A 22,045-nucleotide genomic window follows, 5' to 3' on the forward strand; every position below is an offset into this window, starting at 1 on the left:
CTTCATTCACATTTTAATCAATTATTTTCTTCTCCAGATGAAAGTTTTGATCGAACTGTTTGTAAATTGTAGCAATAATAATTGTACAGGTCTATGAAAGTAATGATTATTTTTTCTGATTGTTACACTTAATCTCCTCTCCATCCAGTTGTCCATTGATGAGCGTATCAGGCAGCTGCATGAGGCCCACAGAGATTTTGGCCCCACTTCTCAGCACTTTCTTTCCAGTAAGTAATGTGATTTCAGTTGTTGTTGCTGCTGTTAACTTACATAGTAATCCTTATATTTTGAAAAGCCTACCATAGATAAGATATTGTGCTGTTTTTACTGTATGTATTCTATTAAGTGTTGTACAATTCACAATTCAGTTTTGTTTTGAGTTGAAGCATTCTGTATCTCTGCATTGGGCCCTTAAGCTCTTCCTGTTATGTACTAATGTTGGTTGGACTTAAAGCCATCTTAAGAATAGTACAAGCTACTATAGCCACACACACCACTGGATAATTTCTCTGCTGCTGTGTTGTCACAACTTTCCACGGGAGCTAAAAAAAATGAAATTTGCCTTCCTTTCTGTGATTTCATTTCACTAAATATGCAGTGTAGAGTATATGTGTACATTGGTGTATAGGTATGCATAAACAGGTCTAGGACCACCTTGGCCGATTTCCCCCTGACATCTCCTCTGCTTTCTCACCTCTACCCATACTCCACCACCCATACACCACTGGCCCCTGCATCCCACTGTGTTTGGCACAGCCCATTCGCAGAAAAAAGATTTGTCCTGGGTGTTCCACTCCCCAGAATAGTTAGCCCCAACTAATCGGCTAGAGGGGGTGGAAGGAAGGAATTCTTTAGGACCATTAATAGAAATCCAGCGAAAAGAGAGAGGGGTAAAAGAATTTGCCAAAATGTCTTCCTCCCTCTCTCTTTCTCTCCCCCGCAAAGCCTTCTCTAATCCCCCCCTCCCCAAAAATACAGGGAGGAACAGTTGGTTTACTCACAAGTAAGTCTCACTAAAATCAATGCTAGGATTGCAGTGTGAAATATTCACCTAGTATTTTGGTTTACTCGGAAGTAACTCTCACTAAAGTCAAAGCCACCTGGGACAATTAACCCCCAACAATTAATAGAAATCCAGTGAAAGGCAAGAGGCATAAAAGAATTTTCCAAAATGCCTTCCTCCCTCTCTCTCTCTCTCTCTTCCCCCCACCTTCCCCCCACAATCAATACAGGGAGGAACAATTGGTTTTTTTCTAAGTTTGTTTTTGTTGCGATGAAAACCACTCAAGTGACTGGAAAATGATAAAAAAATGTACCATACATTTGTTTTTAAAAAATCTAATGGAATATATAACTCAGGGAAACAAAGATAATAAAAACATTGTACAAGGTTTTGAAGCAGCTATGTTTATGCATTCTCCTACCAGGATATCATTGTCAACAGTTGCTGCAGACTGGAAAATTGATCCAGATGAAGAATAATTCCTAGCTCAGTGGCAATAGTAGACTGAAGAGGAAAGATTTGTCTGGAAGAAACTAAATGTGGCAGACAAACTGTACAATGATACTTGAACAAGAACAAACTGAAACACACTATCAAAAAAGGAAATCGTAGGCAGAAGGTTCAAAGTTCAAGGTTTATTACACTTGTATGCCGCCCTATTCCCGGAGGGACTCAGGGCGGCTAACAAACCGAAGGGGAAGGGAATAATACAGACAAAAAAGCAATAAAAAAACAAACAAAATACAGAAACAATTTAAAAGCAGTCAACAGCCACACAATTCGAGTGGGGATGGGAACTCATCAGCCCCAGGCCTGTTGGAACAGCCAGGTTTTGACGGCTTTGCGGAAAGCCTGAAGGGTGGTGAGGGTCCAGATCTCCACGGGAAGGTCGTTCCAGAGGGCCGGAGCAGCCACAGAGAAGGCCCTCCTCCGGGTGGTCGACAATCGGCATTGGCCGGCGAATGGAATTCGGAGGAGGCCTGGTCTGTGGGATCTGATAGGTCTTTGGGAGGTAATTGGCAGCAGGCGGTCTCTCAAGTACCCAGGTCCAATACCATGAAGGGCTTTATAAGTGACGACTAGCACCTTGAAGTGTATCCGGAGACTGATAGGCAGCCAGTGCAGCTCGCGGAGGATAGGTGTAACGTGGATGTACCGAGGTGCACCCATGATCGCTCACGCAGCTGCATTCTGGACAAGCTAGAGTCTCCGAATGCTCTTCAAGGGCTGCCCCATGTAGAGCGCATTGTAGTAATCCAATCTTGAGGTTACAAGGGTGTGAGTGACTGTTGCAAGAGCCTCCCGGTTCAGGTAGGGACGCAATTGGTGCACCAGGCGAACCTGGGCAAATGCCCCCCTGGTCACAGCCAACAAATGATGTTCTAAAGTCAGCTGTGGGTCCAGGAGGACTCCCAAATTGCAAATCCTGTCTGAGGGGCGTATAATTTTACCCCCCCAGCCTGAGAGATGGAATACATGACCAATTGTTGGGAGGGAAAAACACAAGCCACTCGGTCTTATCTGGATTGAGTGCAAGCTTGTTTACCCCCATCCAGACCCTAACGGCCTCCAGGCACTGACACATCACGTCAACCACTTCGCTGAGTTGGCACGGGGCGGACAGATACAGCTGTGTATCGTCCGCGTACTGGTGATGTTTTATCCCGTGCCGTCGAATGATCTCACCCAGCAGCTTCATGTAGATGTTAAACAGGAGGGGGGACAGGACCGAACCCTGCGGCACCCCATACTTAAGGGGCCTAGGGGTCGACCGCTGCCCTCCAACCAACACCAACTGCGACCTGTCCGAGAGGTAGGAGCAGAACCACTGAAGGACGGTGCCTCCCACCCCCACCTCTCGCAACCGTCACAGAAGGATACCATGATCGATGGTATCGAAGGCCACTGAGAGGTCAAGGAGCAGTAGGACAGAGGCATGACCCCCGTCCCTGGCTCTCCAGAGATCATCAGTCAGTGCGACCAAAGCAGTTTCCATGCTGTAGCCAGGCCTGAATCCAGACTAAAAGGAGTCTAGATAATAGGTTTCATCCAAGGACCGCCAGAGCTGAGAGGCCACCACTTTCTCAACAACCTTCCCGACAAAGGGGAGGTTGGAGACTGGACGATAGTTATTTAGAATGGCTGGATCCAAAGATGGCTTCTTCAGGAGGGGTTTCACCACCACCGCCTTTAGGGGGGGAAGAACCCCTCCCGAAGGGAGGCGGTAACTATCGCCTGGATTCAGCCCCGTGTCACCTCCCTGCTGTTCGCGACCAGCCAGGAGGGGCACGGGTCCAGCGCACACGTGGAGGCACTCACTGCTCCCATGGCCTTGTCCACTTCCTCAGGAGTAACAAGCTGAAAATCAATCCATAGATGCCGCTCAAGACCCACCCACCCCAGTCACATTCATACTGAGCTAGGAGTTGTTAAAATACTGGGTCATCTGGTCCTGCCCTACAATAATCTTTGATGGCCCATACTCATGATTTGACAACATGACAGCAAGGCTATGTCCTTTCTCAAAATATTATACTATTTAATGGAGAAAGAAAATACTCTAGAGATGCATGCATCTCCCTACCCATCCACTCACCCATCCACCCCACAAACCAGGGGTGGGGGGCTATAAGGAAAACTTTTAAATGATTAAGAACCCACAGACCAACAAAGTCCAGTGACAGAAAAGAATAATGCTAATGCTATTTTCAAATTGTTCTACTCACTAGAAAACTCATTCCAAGGGGGAAAAAAGAGGTTGCATGCTAGACAAGGTGTATCTAATGCAACATAGAAGGTATAATCAATCAGGTTTTTTGCACTAACAATAGTTACTTTTATCTTTATTTAGCAGTTAATTTCCAGGTACATTATATTATTAAATCCCTTAAAAAGGAAGAAGAGAGTATTTTTATACAAAAAACTCTGGACGATAATTCTTTTATTATTCCATGTTCTATGTATAAGCACAACAGATTCATATATTGAAGGCATACATACAGCACATTTTGTATGGTCTATAAGAGAAAATAAAATAAGATCAATGACTATTTCATAGAAGCCAATGGGGAGATTTATCTTCCGTTCCCTGAACAGGTAGAATTAACATTTTTCTTTTAGTCCATAAGGTAAAGAGAACAAAGCAGAGCTTTATATAAATCATTGCAGGAGTACATTTTATTGTAAAACTTCTGCTGTGAAAGTGTTCATCTCTCACTTTCATTTAGCACAAGTGTTTCTAATTAGTCATTATATTTGGAGCTCAACTAATCATTTATGTCAGTCTATTGTTGACCAGAAGAAAAGAATGCAGGTAGTTCTCAACTTACGACAACAATTGAGTCCAACTTTTTTGTTGCTAAGTGAGACATTTGTAGTGAGTTTTGTCTGCAGTTGTTAAGTTAATAATCCAGTTGTTAAGTGGATGGCTTCTCCATTGACTTTGCTTGTCAGAAAGTTGTAAAAGGTGATCACTTAGCCCTGGGACTAGAGGTGGTATTCAGCAGGTTCTGACCAATTCTGGAGAACTGGTAGTGGAAAGTTTGAGTAGTTTGGAGAACCAGTGAAACCACCTCTGACTGCCCCTGCCCCCATCTATTCTCTGCATCCCGAGTCCCAGCTGATTGGGAGGAAATGAGAATTATGCATAACCTTCCCCTGGAGTGGGGAAGGAATGGAGATTTTACAGTATCCTTCCCCTGCCATACCCACCAAACCATGCCACACCCACCAAGCCATGCCCACAATACCGGTAACAAAAAAAAATTGAATCCCACCACTGTCTGGGACACTGCAGCAATCATAAATATAAACCAGTTGCCAAACATCTGAATTTTGATCATGGGATGCTGGAAGGGTTGTAAGTGCAAAAACTAGTCATAAGTCACTTTTTTTCAGTGAAGTTGTAACTTTGAACAGTGACTAAATGAACTGTTGTAAGTTGAGGACTACCTATATTCCATTTCAAATTACTGTATAAATTGTTATTTAACAAGAAAATCCAACTCCATTTTTTTCAAATGCTGATGTTATTCAAAATGTTATTGTTTAGACATTTGCAAGGATTTTAAAATTATGTTCAGCCAAGATCAAGAAAGTTTATCCATTCAAAAAACATATGAAAGCATAAAAAAACAATTAACAATCCTTCAGCACAGCACTAAAAGAAAGACACAGTCATGATAAAGTAGAATAAAATATGGATTAAAAATATAAGAATGAAGACCTGGCATAAAAGGGACAGTTAGAAGCTTGCTTAAAAGGACAGGGAAATGTCATCAGCTTCTAACCACAAAATGTTCCAGCCAACGTCTCTATGTCAAAAGTCCAAACCACAGAGTTCAGTTGAAGTTCGCATAAAGACATGTAGTCCGTACCTGTGTCCCAAGATAAAAGGAGAAGTAAGACCTCCATCTACTTATAAGGCTTTTCCCCCAAAATAACCAATAAGAAATGAGTTAAGTGTTTCCATGTTGCGCCGCTTTTGAGAATGTATAAGAACGTGTGCTTCGATAATGAAGGTTGTTCAGAATTTCCAATGCTAGCTACGTGTTAGCTTTCTGAACCTGGCTGCCAAATAAACTCTTCCTGTATCCTGAGAAGTCTAAGTCTGTCATTTTCTGCAACAATTCTGGTGACCATGGCAGGACTTAGAGCGATATTTCGCTGAGGACGGAACAGACCAACCGGTGCCCCATTGAGGTCGTATCGTCCATCTTCAGACGCCACAGAGATCTTTCTCTGGAAGAGGGCCGACGACCTCCCTCGAGCATCTGGAGGACACCACCAATCCAACAATCTGACCAGAGTCAGGATGAGTTAATAAAATTACGCCGGCTGAGAAAGAAGATGCCTGCAGGCAAGTTTCAAGGGAATTGTAGACCCACTCGGTTAGGAGTGGAAGAGTGGGCCCGATCACCCCCCTGAGCCTGGGATAGCATCCCTTTCAAACAGAACCGGTGTATCCTAATGAGGCTCTAGGTTGTGTGGGAGGTTAATCTGCTGCAGTTCCTGTTGATGACCATGAGCCTCCAGGACCGCAGGTCAGCGGAAAGTGTGTTAGAAATAGAACATAGGAGAGGGGAGCATTCCTCAAACTCCTCCCCCCCAGTGCAGGTTGAAAAACTTCAAAAGAGCTTTTAGTGAAGATTATGGAGATCCCAAATCCAACCCTGGGGATCTAAAAAGATTCTGTGAGAACAAGTGGCCAACCTTTAATGTAGGATGGAAACCTGAGGGCACTTTTAATCCAGACATCATTTCAAAAGTACATCAGATCATAACAGATGCTAAAACCGGTCACCCAGATCAATATCAGTATATTGACCAGTGGCAGATAGCAGTAGAACAAAATTCTGACTGGCTTCGTAAATGTAAAAAGGAAGCCATAAAGGTTTGTGTGGCCCGAATAAAAGGAAATGGCAAAAGTAAGGTCAAAAAGAATCACCCTGAGAAAAAGCCTCTCCTCCAAACCGCACCCTATGAAGACGGTCCCCCTCCATATGCCCCCCTCTATCACCCAAGGCAGCCTTCAAATGGCAGCGATGGAATTAACCAAGGGGCAGTAGGACAAAGTGACCAGAGAGAAGAGCAAAAATTGGAAAGTCCGTCTAGCAGACCGCCTTCTCCTATAACCCAACGAAATTCTCCCGTTGCTGCCCAAACCAGAAGTCAGCTCCTATCCCCACTGCACCAAATGGATAAAAGGGTTATAGATGGACAGGAACAAGTAGAGATCCCGACTTTGTTTCAATACATCCTGTTTACCACCACAGACCTGTTGAATTGGAAACATTATGGACCATTGTCCACTAAGCCTCAGGAAGTCATTGACTTGTTTAGGGTCATTATCAAAACCCATAATCCAACATGGCAGGATGTGGAACAATTAATGACTACTCTCCTTAATGGAAAAGAAAGAGAAAGGTTGAGTAGTGCCATTGGAAAAATCTTAAAACCCACAGATGGAGGAAGCCTTCAAGCTGCGCTAAATTTACGGTTTCCACAACAAGATCCACAATGGGATCCCTATAGATACATGGCCTCCCTCCGGGACTATCAGGCACTAATTTTTCAAGGCTTAGAACAGGCTGCAAAGCCTCCAGTAAACATGTCCAAACCCTCTCTCGTGGTCCAAAAATCAGATGAAAGTCCCGAAGCCTTTTTCCAAAGGCTGGTCGATGCATATAAAACCTACACCCCAATCAACCCCCTGGATCCCGAAAATTCCAGCATGCTAGTGATGGCTTTCATATCCCAGAGTGCCCCGAACATTAAACGAAAGCTCCAAAGGCAAAAAGAAGCCTTAGGGATGAATATAAGCCAATTAATGGAAATCGCTCGCAAGGTCTTTGAACAGAGAAAAGGTAGAAGAGAAAAAGAAGGATGACAGAATGCAATGCAAAGCCGAATTGCTGGCAGTTGCATTGCCAAATAAATCCAAAGCCCAGAGCAGAGGTCGATGTAATTGGTGTAAGGAAGAAGGCCACTGGTTGTTAGAGTGTCCCAAAAGGCTAGAAGCTGGGATAAGGGGGCAGGGAAGAGGACAGAATAGAAGAATGGAACCTGGTCACTTGAATCGAAAGGTCAAGATTTATGATCCCCTGGGAGGGAGAAGTGGAAGAGGAATGAAGCCCCATGGATTTCCGGGCAGACGCTGAAGTCTGCTCCAAAATGAGGCGGAAGCTATAAGTTTGGCTGCAATAGATGAAAGGTCTGAAGACTGAAGGGGACCAGGGTTTAGTCAAGCCCCTCCCCTGAACCCTTGGTCCAAATGAAGATAGGGGGTAATAATGTAACCTTCTTGGTAGACACAGGGGCATCTAGATCAGTAATTAGAAAACCTTGGCTCCTGTTTCCAATAATGTACTAAACATCCAAGGGGTTGATGGCCTGATAAACAGCTGACCTGTGTTGAAGTCTTTAAAATATTCCCTAAATGGAAGAGACATAGAACACCAGTTCCTGTACATGCCCAAATGCCCAGTTCCGCTTTTGGGTTGTGATATCCTATGCAAAATGGGAGCTATACTGTCCTTTGAGGAAGATAAAATGGTCCTAACAATGAGCCCCCCCCCCCGATGAGATATGGCGAGTGATGGTAGTTCAAGAAATCCAGATCCCCGATACTTGGCAGGAATTTAAAGTACCTCAGCTGTGGGCAAAAGATAATCCACCAGGCCATGCATCTCATCATGCACCTATAATTATACAAGTAAAGCCTCTAGCTGTGCCTGTCCGCCTCAGACAGAAAAGTTAGCCCCGCTCCATTACACAGGCAATTCAGGATCACATTGTCAAATATTTGAAAGCTGGCATTCTGAGAACAATACAGTCTCCCTGGAATACCCAAATTCTACCCATACCAAAACCTGTTGGCTCTTACAGGCCCATGCACGATTTGATTATTGTGAACTCGTCACGGTCACAGTCCATGCCATTGTCCCCAAGCCCTATACTCTTTTGAGTCTAATTCTGGCCTCAGCTACTTGGTTTTCAGTGGTAGATTTAAAGGACGCCTTCTTCACCATCTCAATAAACAGGGACAGCCAAAAACTGTTTGCTTTTGACAGGTCGTAAGAGGCAGTATGCTTGGACTAGGCTTCCCCAAAGATTTAAAAATTCACCTACCCTTTTTGGTGAAGCCTTGGCCTCAGATCTAGAAAATTTCCAGACTTGTGAAGACAGATGTGCTACTCCAATACGTAGACGATATCTTAGTGACAGGACAGACGAAGGAGACTTGTTGGAAAAATACCAACCAATTACTCCATCTGTTAATGGACAAGGGATATCGTGCTTCAAGAAAAAAAGCACAGTTAGTAAAACCCCAAGTCAAATACTTGGGATATTCCATAAGTGAGGGACAAAGAGCAATAGGACATGAGTGAAAAGAGGCTGTGTGCTGAATTGCAGAACCAACAACCAGGAAAGAGTTGCGGGGATTCTTAGGTGCAGCAGGATATTGCAGAATTTGGATTCCAAATTTCGCTCTTTTAGCCAAACCTTTATATACCTCCACAAAGGTGGGTGAAAAGGAACCCTTCATTTGGGGCTGGAACAAAAACAGGCATTTGAAGCCCTAAAAGCAGAATTATCTCAAGCTCCGGTAATGGGACTCCCCAATTTAGAAAAACCTTTTAATCTCTTTGTGGATTCGAAAGGCAACACGGCTCTAGGAGCCCTGACACAGGAAAAGGGAAGTTGGCAGCAACCTGTGGCTTATCTATATAAGCAACTGGACTGTGTCACAAAGGGCTAGCCACATTGCCTAAAAATTCTAGCCGCCACGGCTCTCCAAATGGAGGAAGCTAATAAATTAACTTTCGGACAGCCTACCACTATCTACATCAGCCATGCAATTCAAAGAATTTTAGAAATGAAGGGACATTTATGACTAACAAACCCTAGAATTTACAAGTATCAGGCACTCCTGACTCAGAATCCACAAGTGACCTTAAAGCAGACAAATGCCCTAAACCCTGCCACCCTCTTGCCAATACCGGGACCCAAAATTGAGCATAATTGTATGAAAACCATTGAGAGTCAGTTCTCATGCAGACCAGACTTGATGGATGTGCCGTTGAAATCTGCAGACTATAACTTGTTCACTGATGGATCAAGCTTCATTACTATGGGAGAACATTATGCTGGCTATGCGGTAGTCTCTCTTGACCAAGTCTTAGAAAGTGGACCTCTCCCAAAAGGCACTAGTGCCCAAGTAGCAGAATTATGGGCTTTAATCCGTGCATTAGAGAGGACAAAAGATGAAAGAGTAAATATATGGACTGGCTCTAAATACGCTTTTCTCACTTTGCATGTTCATGCGGCTGTTTATAGAGAAAGAGGTCTTTTAACAGTCTCAGGAAAAGAAATCAAACACCCCTTCCTGATTGAAAGGCTCATAGCTGCTGTGAAAATGCCAAAGAAAGTTTCTGTTATGCATTGTAAAGGCCACCAGAAGGGACAAGATGAAATAGCCAGAGGGAATAGGGCGGCCAACAAAGAAGTGAAACTAGCAGCAACCAGGGACGATCAGGGATACCCTGACATATCCATTTATGTAACACTAGAAATGCCAAAAGGACTTAGTCCTAGATACTCCAGAGCGGAGGAACTCCAAGCGACTGTAGACTTGAAAGGACTAAAAAAGGGAGAGTGGTTTGTACTTCCAGACAGAAGAATCTTTGTACCCACTAATATAGCCTGGCAAGTAGTGAAGGATTTCCATTCAACAACACATATGGGCAAAACTGCATTAGCCAAGGTGCTTCAACATATAGCATACATCAATTGCCTCCACTCTCTATGTGCTCATGCTAGCAAAAGATGTAATATGTGTGCCCAAGTTAATCCAAGGCAAGGATCTCAACTTCCCCCTGGAAGCCAGCCTAAATGGTATTACCCCATAGATTTGTTAGTTGTTGACTTCACAGATATGCCCAAGTGTGGACTTTATAAAACTATGTTGGTCATGGTGTGCAATTACACTGGGTGGCCTGAATGCTTCCCCACAAAGATGAAGCAAGCCCGTGAAATAGCTAGAATCCTGCTCAAAGACATTGTGTCCCGATATGGAATTCCCTCATTCATATCATCAGATAACAGGCCAGTGTTTGTGCATCAAGTGACCCAAAAGCTAGCAAAATCTTTAGGGACCCACTGTTCTCTTCACCCCCAAAGTGGAGACCACACAGAATGCTCAAACTGCACTATTAAGGAAAAGATAACCAAGGTGTGTCTCAAAACCCACCTTAAATGGGTAGACGCTTTACCCTTAGCCCTTTGGTCTGTAAGATGTACTCCATGAAAAGGACTCAAATTGTCCCCTTTTGAAATGATGTTTGGACGGCCACTGGTAATAAGTTCTAATTTGAAAAATCACATAGGGGATCTGAGACAACTGGGGGCCTCATGGGTGAATCAAATTGTGGGAGAATTAAATAAGCAAATGAAAGAAATCCAACAATATTGTGTCTCCCTTACCCTACTCTTTTTAACAAATTCCAGTCATAATATTCAGGTGGGGGACAGAGTGTGGGTAAAACACTGAAAATGGGAGAACTTAAAACCTAGATATAAGGACCTGTATACTGTAGTTATGTGTTCTCCACTTGCAGTAAAAGTTTTAGAATCCAAATCTTGGATTCATTGGACCCGCATTAAACCAGCCGCTGGGAGGCTAACTCAGACGGATACCGTCCCTTAGTAATACGCTTAAAGAAACACCCTCTATAAGCTGCCCTACCCGGCAAGAGGAAGCTCATATACGGGGCAGAAGAAGCCCTACTGAAGCCACACTGGAAGCTGGTTTCTCGACGTACAGCTGAAGATTTGAAGGAAGGAAAAACAATGTTCCGATTTGTCGGTTACAAGATGAATTAGAAAATTTGAGCATCTGTCAGGATATGGCGGTGCAAGCTTTTATATCTGTAGCTACTATATCTTTTACTTTCGTAAGTTTGATTATCCTTATTATAATTTGTTATGTGTTTCTAGCAAATAAGATTTGGTCTTGTGGAGCACCAGAAGCCGATGCTGTAACCCCCCAAACTATATATAATCCTCGCCTTCTCCCTGATGTGGTGAATCTGTAGGCAGAAAGGAACTGTGTAAAAGGAAGTCTTGTGTGAGGGATAATTATGAGTTGTTTGTGGCTTTGGCTGTTATTGGCAAAAGGCATACTAAGTGATAACTTCCTCACTATTAACTCCCCATGTTGTGAAAATACCCAAGAAACGCCCTTAGCTCTTGAAGAGCAATCTGAGGATGTCAAAGATCCCGGAGAACAAGATAAAAACCCATCACAGGATGGGGAACAGGTCCGCTCCCATCAGCAGTGCATTATTTATGCTTGGGGATGGAACCACAAGCCAATTCCAATGCTTCCAGCCAACTATCTGACAAACCCTGTAAGAAAAAGAGCAAAGCATAGGGAAAATGGACCCCTGCAACAATTGAGAAAAGGGGACTATATGTTAAGAGTGTTGGAATAGGTCAAAGCCTAATCAATCAATCTGACCCTGCCCTGGGTCAAAAATGCTGGTTGTGTTTGTCTTCTGGACCTTCATCTTATCATGTGGTGCCAGTTGAGCCAAATCTTTGGGAAAAGACCAGAGCTACGATAGTCTTTGACAAGGGAGGCAGATGGGGAACCAAAATGGCAGAAGCCCAGCTGCATGGTGATCTGTATGATGCGCTCAAAAGACTGGGGATGGACTTCCGGTCTGGCGTCGCGCCGGAGCGAGCTGCCGACAGATCCTCTGCTCGGTTCGCCCAGTCTTTGCACGAGCGTGGCCGCAGTAGGCAAGGTCCCTTCGAGGTGCGAGGACCTGTGGAGAGGGGAAGCATCGGAGCAGTGGAGGGAGAAAGGCGATCTCCCCCCACGAAGCGAGAGGCTCCCTCAGAGAGCATGCAAAAGAGGTCGGCTGATTAATGGCTGACCAGAAGACGTGACTGCCAGCCTTCAACAAGGAAGGGAGAGACAGCTGCAGGGAACGTTGCGGATTGAATGACGGCAAACATAAGATCTTGACTTAAAAGCCTAAATCTGAAGGGATAAACAACTTAACTGTAATAAGTACAGATACGTGTGTGGGCGCATCTGGTTGAAGCGGCTAGTAAAGATGGACAGGAAAGATTTGAGAGAGCCGAGTGACGGAGCGGATAGAGAAAGACCGAGACTTTGGATTATTTAAATTTGGAGGATTAACGGAGGACGAGACGGAGGAGAGAAAGACAGTCAGTTGGATCTGCCCCCCTCGTGGGAAAAAGGGGAAAAAGCCTATGAGTCGCGAGGGTTTGAACCAGCTTCAAAACACTGAGAGCGCGGTGTCATATTACAGCCAGAGACAACAGAAGGACAACATTATACTGACAATAGGAAGTGATTGATGGGTGAGCTCTAAAATACTTTCAGAAACTCTGGCCTCTCCCGTCTCTTGTCTCTTCACGCTGAAACGTCTTCTCCCTGGCCAGTAGATGCCTCCCAGATATTGTAGAATTAACTGATACTATGCTGTATAGCTCTGCTCTAGTTTAATTATCTTGCATGTCCTCCGGGCACTGTATAATTACTCAGGCAGCAACCAGAAGGTACTAGATTTACAGCTTAAAGGGGGAGAACTGAATTAACGTAGATGGCAACGAGAACAGTAACTTTAACCAAAGGGAGTAAAAAGCAAACGCCTTTATCTACCCCGGTGAGGGAAAAGTCGCCTGAGGGCAGGCAAATGGGAGACAAGACAGCCCCAACTCCACAAGGCCAGGAGGTAACAATGGACTCTTTACAGGAGGCAATACTGAAGATGAGTGAAAATGTCACCAAAGGTCTGGAGGGAGTAAAGAATGAAATGCATGAAGTTAAAAATAATATGGGAAAGATTGAGGAGCATATAGGGGCAATACAAGCAGCGCTGTCGAAAAATGAACAGGAAATTCAAAATGTTAAGGAGAGAATGGGAGTAGCAGAAAAAAGGATATACAAAGTAGAGGATAAACTGGAATCTATAAACTCAAACCTGGAGGAGGCCATCCTTCACTTAGAACTAGAGCGATCAGCATTCTATCTGAGACTACAAAACGTGGAGGAAGCAAGAGATGAAGACCTCCGGGAGCTGATTGGAGAAATTCTGGGACTAGTTCTTGACAGGCCGAAAAATGAGGTCATTAACGAACTGGACGAAGTCTATAGAATCAATACAAGCTTCGCGAGATGTCATCGACTTCCGAGGGAGATACATGTGAGGGTGTTGAGAAGACAACTAAGAGAGGACGTTTTAAGCACAATAAGAGGGGACTCACTAACGTATAAGGGTAAAGAAATCCTCATTTTAAAGCAGATTCCACGGAGAGTCAGAGAGAAGAGAAGGAAATACAACTTCCTCTCCTCACAATTAAACAGACACAGAATCCAGTTCCGATGGCTTCTTCCAGAAGGATTGTTAATAACATGGAGGGAAAAGAAGTACCGGATAGATACTTTGGAAAAAGCTCAAGAATTTCAGGAGCTTTTACTAGCAGATGAAGAGAGGTTTAACAAGGAAGGAACCCTAAGACAGGAGGACACTATAACTGCAACTCAGCGGGAGGGGTGAGAGACGGGAGAGGTCAGGGAGCGAGAGAGATATGGTAGAGAAGATTCAAGAGCAAGGTCACCAATTGGGACAAGATCCAAAGGTGCCAGCAAAGCGAACAATTTGTAAAGAAACGGGGGAATGGGAAACGAATGTACTGTCAGCTAATATAAATGGTCTTAACATAACTTCCAAAAGAAAACGTGTACTGTTGGATCTAGTGAAACAAAAGCTAGATGTAATTTGTCTTCAGGAAACCCATATTAAAGAGAAATATAATAATCTGTTAAATTGTCCAAAATTAGGTAAAACATTTTGCTCGTCAGCACAAACTAGAAAAAGGGGAATTGTGATGTATATAAAGGAATGGTTGAACCCCAAATTAATACATGCAGACAATGGTGGAGATAATGAATGGTGGGAAAAAAAATTTACTAGTGGGAATTTATGCTCCAAACCAAAAACAAGAAAGATTTTATGCAAATCTATACAAGAAGATAAATGAAATAAAGTGGCAAAATATATGTATTCTAGGGGATTTCAACGCAATAGTAGACGGTAAAATGGATTATAAGGGTATACACAAGAAAAGTACAAGAAGGAAATTACCGACTGCCTATGCAAATATGGTGAAGGAATTAGACCTTTATGATGTCTGGCGAACAATGAATGACAAGATACAACAGTACACGTTTTATTCTCAACCACATAATTCATGGTCCCGTATCGATATGGTCTGGTCAAACCCGGAACTACTCATGGATACTGTAAACATTGAAATAACAACGAACAAGTGGGCCGACCACCACCCAGTCTTATGGCAATGGAAAGGGAAGTCAAGGATAAAAGCTAGGTGGACATTAAACCAGAACATATTACAAGAGAAGCAATTCGTACAACAAATAGAAAAGGAACTGGGCTATTTTTTCAAAGAAAACGGTAAAGAGCAGACTTCAATACAAAACGTCTGGGACACGATGAAGGCAGTTGTGAGGGGAATATCAATAGCCTATTTAATAAGAAGAAACAAAATGTATAGGGGAAAACTTAATACATTGAACAAAGAATTAAGAGAGACAGAATTGCTGATTCAGAAAGAGCCAGACAATAGCAGGTACAGGGAAAAAGGAGAGTTAATCAAACACCAAATAAATTTGATCTCGCAAGAGGAAGTAGCACAAAATATTAAGAGAATGAAACAAAACTATTTTGAACATGCAAATAATACTGGGAGATGGCTGGCTCACAAAATAAGAAAAGAGGAGGTCAAAAGAATTATTAAACAACTGTGCGACGAGGAGGGGAATCTGAAACAGGAAATAGGGGAAAAGAAAAAGATTGTACAGAATTACTATAAGAAATTATATAAACCGGACGAAATCAGTAAACAAGACACTAGAAAATACCTAATAAAGCAGAAACTTCCAGTCTTGCCGGAGGAGATGAGAGAGATGCTTGATAAGGAAATCACACAAGAAGAACTGAAAAAGGCCATTCAAAAACAAAAAAATAACAAAACTCCTGGTCCGGATGGGCTTCCGTCGGAAATATACAAAAAACTTCAAAACGCCGTAGAAGACAAATTATTAGAACTATTCAATGAGGCATTACAAAAAGGTAAGGTCCCAAAATCATGGGGGGAAGCTTACATCACCCTAATACCAAAGGAAGAGGCGGATAGTACTAAGATCCAGAACTATAGACCTATATCTCTGTTAAACGCAGATTATAAATTTTTTACATCAATATTGGCGGAAAGGCTAAAAATAATATTAAACCAAAATATCCATCCGGATCAAAACGGCTTTCTCCCAAAAAGACACATTCGGTACAATACAAGAATGATAATCAATACCTTGGAATTCTACGAAACAAGATCCGAGAAACAATTAGCTTTAATTTTTGTCGACGCCCAGAAAGCCTTTGATAACTTAGATTGGAACTTTTTAACCACTCAATTAAAAATGATGAAATTTGGCGATAAATTTATTAAGATCATAGAAGCTATATATTCGCAGCAATCTGCAAACATCATAATTAATGGAGAATTAACAGAGAGGGTACAAATTGGAAAAGGTGTTAGACAAGGGTGTCCGCTCTCCCCATTACTATTTATTATGTCCTTAGAAGTTCTCCTAAATCGGATAAGATCAAACCAGGAAATTAGGGGGTTGACTATAAAAAAAGAACAATACAAAACACAGGCCTTCGCAGACGACATGGTCTTTATTGTGGAAGACCCATTAATTTCAGGACCGTATTTGATGAAGGACATTGAGAACTTTGGGCGTGTGGCCGGATTAAAAATAAATAAGGAAAAAACTAAAATGATTATAAAGAACTTCCCCAAAAATCAAATTGGAGAACTAGAGAAAACAATGGAAATAAAGGTAACCAAAAAAATTAAATACTTAGGGATCTGGCTGTCTGCGAAATGCTCTTCCATAAAAGAAGATAATTATGATAAACTATTACAAAACATCCAAAAAGATTTAAAAAACTGGTCGAAACTACAAATATCATTAATGGGAAGAGTCGCAGTAACCAAGATGAATGTTTTGCCAAAAATCCTCTACCTATTTCAAACGGCACCGGTCAAACTAGGGGAAAAATTTTATAATGACTTAGACAAAATGGTACGAAATTTTGTATGGAATGGCAAAAAGCCCAGGATAAAATATAAACATCTTCAGGATAAAAGAACACAAGGGGGAATGGGCCTACCGGAATGGAAAACATATCATCAAGCAGCAACAACTATGTGGACAAAAGAGTGGGTAATGTTAGCCAACAAAAGAATCTTAACGATAGAGGGCCATGACTTGCAATTTGGGTGGCACAACCTATGGTGCGAGGGAAATAAAATCCACAAGTATTTTAGTAGACACCATTTAAGAGGGGTATTAATCAAGAACTGGCTGGAAATTAGAAGGAAATTTTACACCCAACTTCCCAAATGGATATTCCCGACGGAAGCCCTGATATACCCGAATTTGATAAATTTTGATAAAATCGTTATTTACCAACAGTTGTTAGATGATCAAAATAGACTAAACTCTAGGGAAAATTTGGCTGAAAGGGGAATAAATATTGATTGGTGGCCATACCTTCAAATTCAGAATAAACATAGATTAGACTTAGCACAATTTGGCTTCCAGAACAAGGACCAGGAATTGGATAAAATTTTAATTGGACCAGATGAGAAAGTAATCTCGAAATTATACAACTGCTTCCTGATTCGAAAAATGGAAGCAGAAAGAGTAAAAGAAGTCATGGTAACCTGGGTCCAAAATATCGGCCACACAATAGATCTAGATGATTGGGAAAGGGTTTGGGAGTGGAACCTGAAATTGACAAAATCGACGGCCTATAAAGAAAATATATATAAAATGTTCTACCACTGGCATCTTCCTCCGACAAGACTGGCAAAAATCTCCTCAAAAGTATCACCCAAATGCTGGAAATGTAAAGCAAGGCTGGGCACGTGCTACCACATGTGGTGGACGTGTCCGGTTGCCAAAACGTATTGGAAGCAAATACTACGATGGCTGAATGGAATTTTGTCAATGAAATTATGTCTTAACCCGGAAACCTTCCTATTAGGGATAACAGATCAAAAAATATGTAAAATCAACCAATACCTTCTCGTCCATATTTTGACAGCGGCAAGGATTGCTTACGCACAGTGCTGGAAGAGTGAAAATGCCCCCACCAGCACTATGGTGATGAATAAAATCTTAGAATTAGCAGAAATGAACAAATTGACGATGCGGATTAACGATAAAGAAGACACAGACTTTTATAAAGTCTGGGAGAAATTGTACAAATGGCTTGATGAGACAGTGAAGATTTAGACACAAAAGGAGATAGTTGACTAACTCAACACGATTCAAGCAATAACTCTAACGAACAACATATAAAAACTGAGAGATACGTGAGAGGAGAAAAGTATTAGAGGTGAGGATTCACCATTGACCAACTCGAGACCATAACGTAATCCGTTACAACTACCTGCATGGAATTAGCAACCAAGTTTCATTCTAGATAAGGCGAGATGAGCAATGGGAGATGAAAATAACTCTTCATCTCGCATCCTGTAAAGCTTGCCTTTTTTTTAAATAAGGAAAGGAAAGAGAACCAGGGCGTCCTCAGTAGAGGAAAATATGTAAATGCAACAAAGGTTAGATTGGAGGGAGGGAGGGGCAGTAGGAAAGACAGGATGGAGAGGAGAAAGGAGAGGAACAGGAAAAAGGGAAAGGCAGAAGAAGGGGGAAGGTTAAAAAGGAGGAAGAGAAAGGAGAGAAGGGAAGGGAGAAGTGGAAAGAAGGAAGGAGAGAAGAAAGAGAAGATAGGAAGGAGGGAGGGAAGAAGGTAGGGAAGCAAGGAGGGAAAAAGGGAGGGAAGGAAGGAGAGAAGGAGAGTAGATAGGAAGGAGGGAAGGAGGGAAGAAAGGAGGGAATGTAAGAGAAGAGAAAGAAGGGAAGGAAGGAAGAAAGGAGGGAGGGAAGGTATGAGAGAAGGAGGGGGGATGGAGAGAGGAAAGGGAAGGGGAAGGAAAGGAGGAAAGGAAAAGAAAGGAGGGAAGGAAGGAGAGAAGGAGGGAAGGAAGGAAGGGGAGTGGGAAAGAAGAAACAAGGGAAGGAAAGAGGGAGGGAGGGAAGAAGATACCTAACCTTTGATGTCTATAATGATTTTGATATCACGGGAATGTCTTGAAACGTAGTCAAATGTAAAGCAAAACAGTGGATGTTGTATTGTCTTTTACCAGCTATTGGTTGTTGTATTTTTTCTTTTACTAATAAAAATAATTTAAAAAAAAAAGACTGGGGATGAGCTGTCTCCCCATTGTTGGCCCCATAACCGTCAATGTAGACATTATAGGGTCACCCTCCTTATGTATCAAACGGTATCAGGAACCTGGCATTCCTGTGGGGTCACTGCCGGAAGAACAATGCCCATCTGAAATGTATCTAGCCCCCAGGAAAACCCTTGTGGACGTGAAATTAACACATAGCATGTCTCCCTCTGCTCACAAGCTCTTCCAACAGAAAGTTACCTTCTCGCTCCCGCCTCCACTTGTTTTTAACCATTGGGAGCGGAATCTGACTACTGGAAGGTGCCCAAGGCCATTCCAGCCACCCCGACTTCCCGTTTGGCTTTCAATACAATCCACTATGGGATTTTGTGTTTACTTTCCCCCTTGAAACATCAGTTCCCAGTATCTCTTTGAAGGTCCAGTCCTTTGGAATAAGTTAAGAACCTCAACCAAGAAGTCCTCTTACAACCTATGACTGGTATGTTCCTAGCAGGAACCCTACAAGTCTGGACTAATGAAAGGAACCTCCGAGCCCATGCCTTCTCCATGAACATCAGCGTATGTGTAGGAGAAAATGGAGTTTTATTTCTATGTGGGAGAAATACCTATCTATGTTTGCCCACTAATTGGACTGGCACATGCACCCTAGTACACCTCCTCCCCAAAATGGGGGTGGTAAGCGTGGAACAGGCACTCCCTGTAACCCTCATGTGACATGTCCAGAAAAGAGTGCCACTCCTAATTCCACTATTAGCAATCCTGATAATAGCATGGGTGGAATGATTCACTCCATTACACAGTTCAGGCAGCTGTCGGAAGAATTCCAAAAAAGCCTAAACCAAATTGCTGGCACCCTGGTTGAAATCCAAGACCAAATAGATTCCTTGACAGCAGTGGCTTTACAAAACCGGCGTGCCATAGATCTATTGACTGCTGAAAAGGGTGGGCTATGTGTATTCCTGGGAGAAGATTGCTGTTTCTATATGAATAGATCAGGAGCAGTCCGGGTGTGGTCCAAGAACTATGAGATCAAGCTTCCTCTATTGGTCAAAAAGTACAAGGGACAGATATATGGTTCTCTTGGCTACTGGGAACAGGCTGGATTAAACAAATGCTGTTTCTTTTATTATGTGGAATAGCACGTTTAGCCTTCCTCCCTTGTATAATACCCCTGTTTAAACAACTTGTTTTGAGGTCTGTAAGAGAAATATGGGCTGAAAAGGAGTTAATGCTAATGGAGAACTTTATCCCACATACCCTCAAGGAAGATGAAATTTCAGATGCTAGCTCATATGTTTAAATTGCATGCCTAGGAGTAGAAAACAATTCTACCGGAAGATAAGCCCTCAGAGTTATGTGTATTGATTGTATCCTTGCTTTTTTGCTATTATGTATTCTGCATGCTTATATTGTTAATCAAATAGGCTAGAGTCAATTGTGGGTATTAATAGAGTCTAGAAGGGGGGGGGAGATAAAGTAGAATAAAATATAGATTAAAAATATAAGAATGAAGATGTGGCATAAAAGGGACAGTTAGAAGCTTGCTTAAAGGGACAGGGAAATGTCATCAGCCTTTAACCACAAAATGTTCCAGCCAGCATCCCTATGTCAAAAGTCCAAACCACAGAGTTCAGTTGAAGTTCGCATAAAGACATGTAGTCCATACCTGTGTCCCAAGACAAAAGGAGAAGTAAGACCCCCATCTTCTTATAAGGCTTTTCCCCCAAAATAACCAATAAGAAATGAGTTAAGTGTTTCCATGTTGCACCGCTTTTGAGAATGTATAAGAATGCATGCTTCGATAATGAAGGTTGTTCAGAATTTCCAATGCTAGCTACGTGTTAGCTTTCTGAACCTGGCTGCCAAATAAACTCTTCCTGTATCCTGAGAAGTCTAAGTCTGTCATTTTCTGCAACAATAACAGAAGTTTTGAAATTTTTTGAAAGATTATTGAAAAACCCTGAAAGCAGCAAGGCACAGAGTGAAATCAAGCTGTTTCAAAAGGTCTATCTTCAACCTATTGTATTACAATTATAGGAGAGGAAAGAGCAAAATTATGGTTAAAGGATTGTATCATGAGAGGCAGAAGGAAAGTCTTATTGTTTCTTGCTTAACATATAACAAGAGTAATAGAATATGAAAAAAATATTGCATATTGATGAATCAAAAAGGTTACACTACTGTCACACCAAATCTCATTGGTTTGGTTAGATTTGAGAATGTAGTATATTAGAACTGTTGTTAAAAACATTTTAGCAGATATGTTTTTTAAATGAAATCTTTTTAATATGTCAACTTTATTATTATACTTTTTTGTGGGAGGAGATCATAGGTTACCGCATTCAGTAACTAAATTGTTTTATGCTCTATGTACAATAGACTGGTAGCTAGGAAGTAAACTCTTTTTTATGCACTGGAAATTTCACAATACATTATTTTTATTCATACATATGATTGTCTTTTGAAGTAAATAAATAGATATATGTTAATTTGTACTACTTAGGTTTTAAAAAGTTTATTTATAGCATAGAGTTCAGGCAAATAGAAAAACTAAATAGTAAATTATCAACAAAATTGTTCATATCCATGGAAGGTGGCAACTTTCTAATCTTTTGAATTATGGCATATTTAATTTATATTGAACTAATTCTTAATTTAATTATCAATCACATTTACTTTATCTTTTAGGAATTTAAAAGCGATTGGTTGAAATGAAAAATAATAGTATATTTTCAATCCCCATCCTCAATATACTTGTCATTGTCACTTCTATCCATACTTGTAGAATTCCAGAAGTAGAAGAAATAATATTGCCCCATAATTATGTGTCTATACATGCTTATTCCAGAAAGAGTATATAATACCTGGTTACAAAACATTGTTCTACCTGATAAGCTCTTAGAAGATATTTCTTTTTACCATCAACTAGGCCACTAGATGTGGTGATATTCGTTCATTCATTCATTCATTTTATTTTGGTCATTGACCAGCAAAACAAAAAGACACAATTGGTTAGAATTTTAAAAGGTTCAGAATAATATAACAATATATAAAATTGTTTAAGAAATGTGGCCATAAAAATATAAAATGTGATACAATTTACATAAAATAACTAAATTATTATTTGGAATAACAGAATTGTAAAATTGTCTA

The 22,045-nt window shown here is 41.7% G+C and overlaps 1 protein-coding gene across 1 annotated transcript in view; it reads left to right on the forward strand.

Moving 5' to 3' along the window:
* The window catches only part of DMD (dystrophin), a 1,161,901-nt gene that overhangs the window by 906,600 nt on the left and 233,256 nt on the right, over positions 1–22,045 (forward strand). The window contains 1 exon segment of the mRNA XM_032219839.1: positions 149–227. Within this exon segment, the coding sequence (XP_032075730.1) occupies positions 149–227 (79 nt within the window).

This window comes from Thamnophis elegans, chromosome 6 (assembly GCF_009769535.1).
Source record: "Thamnophis elegans isolate rThaEle1 chromosome 6, rThaEle1.pri, whole genome shotgun sequence".
Lineage (NCBI taxonomy): Eukaryota > Metazoa > Chordata > Lepidosauria > Squamata > Colubridae > Thamnophis > Thamnophis elegans.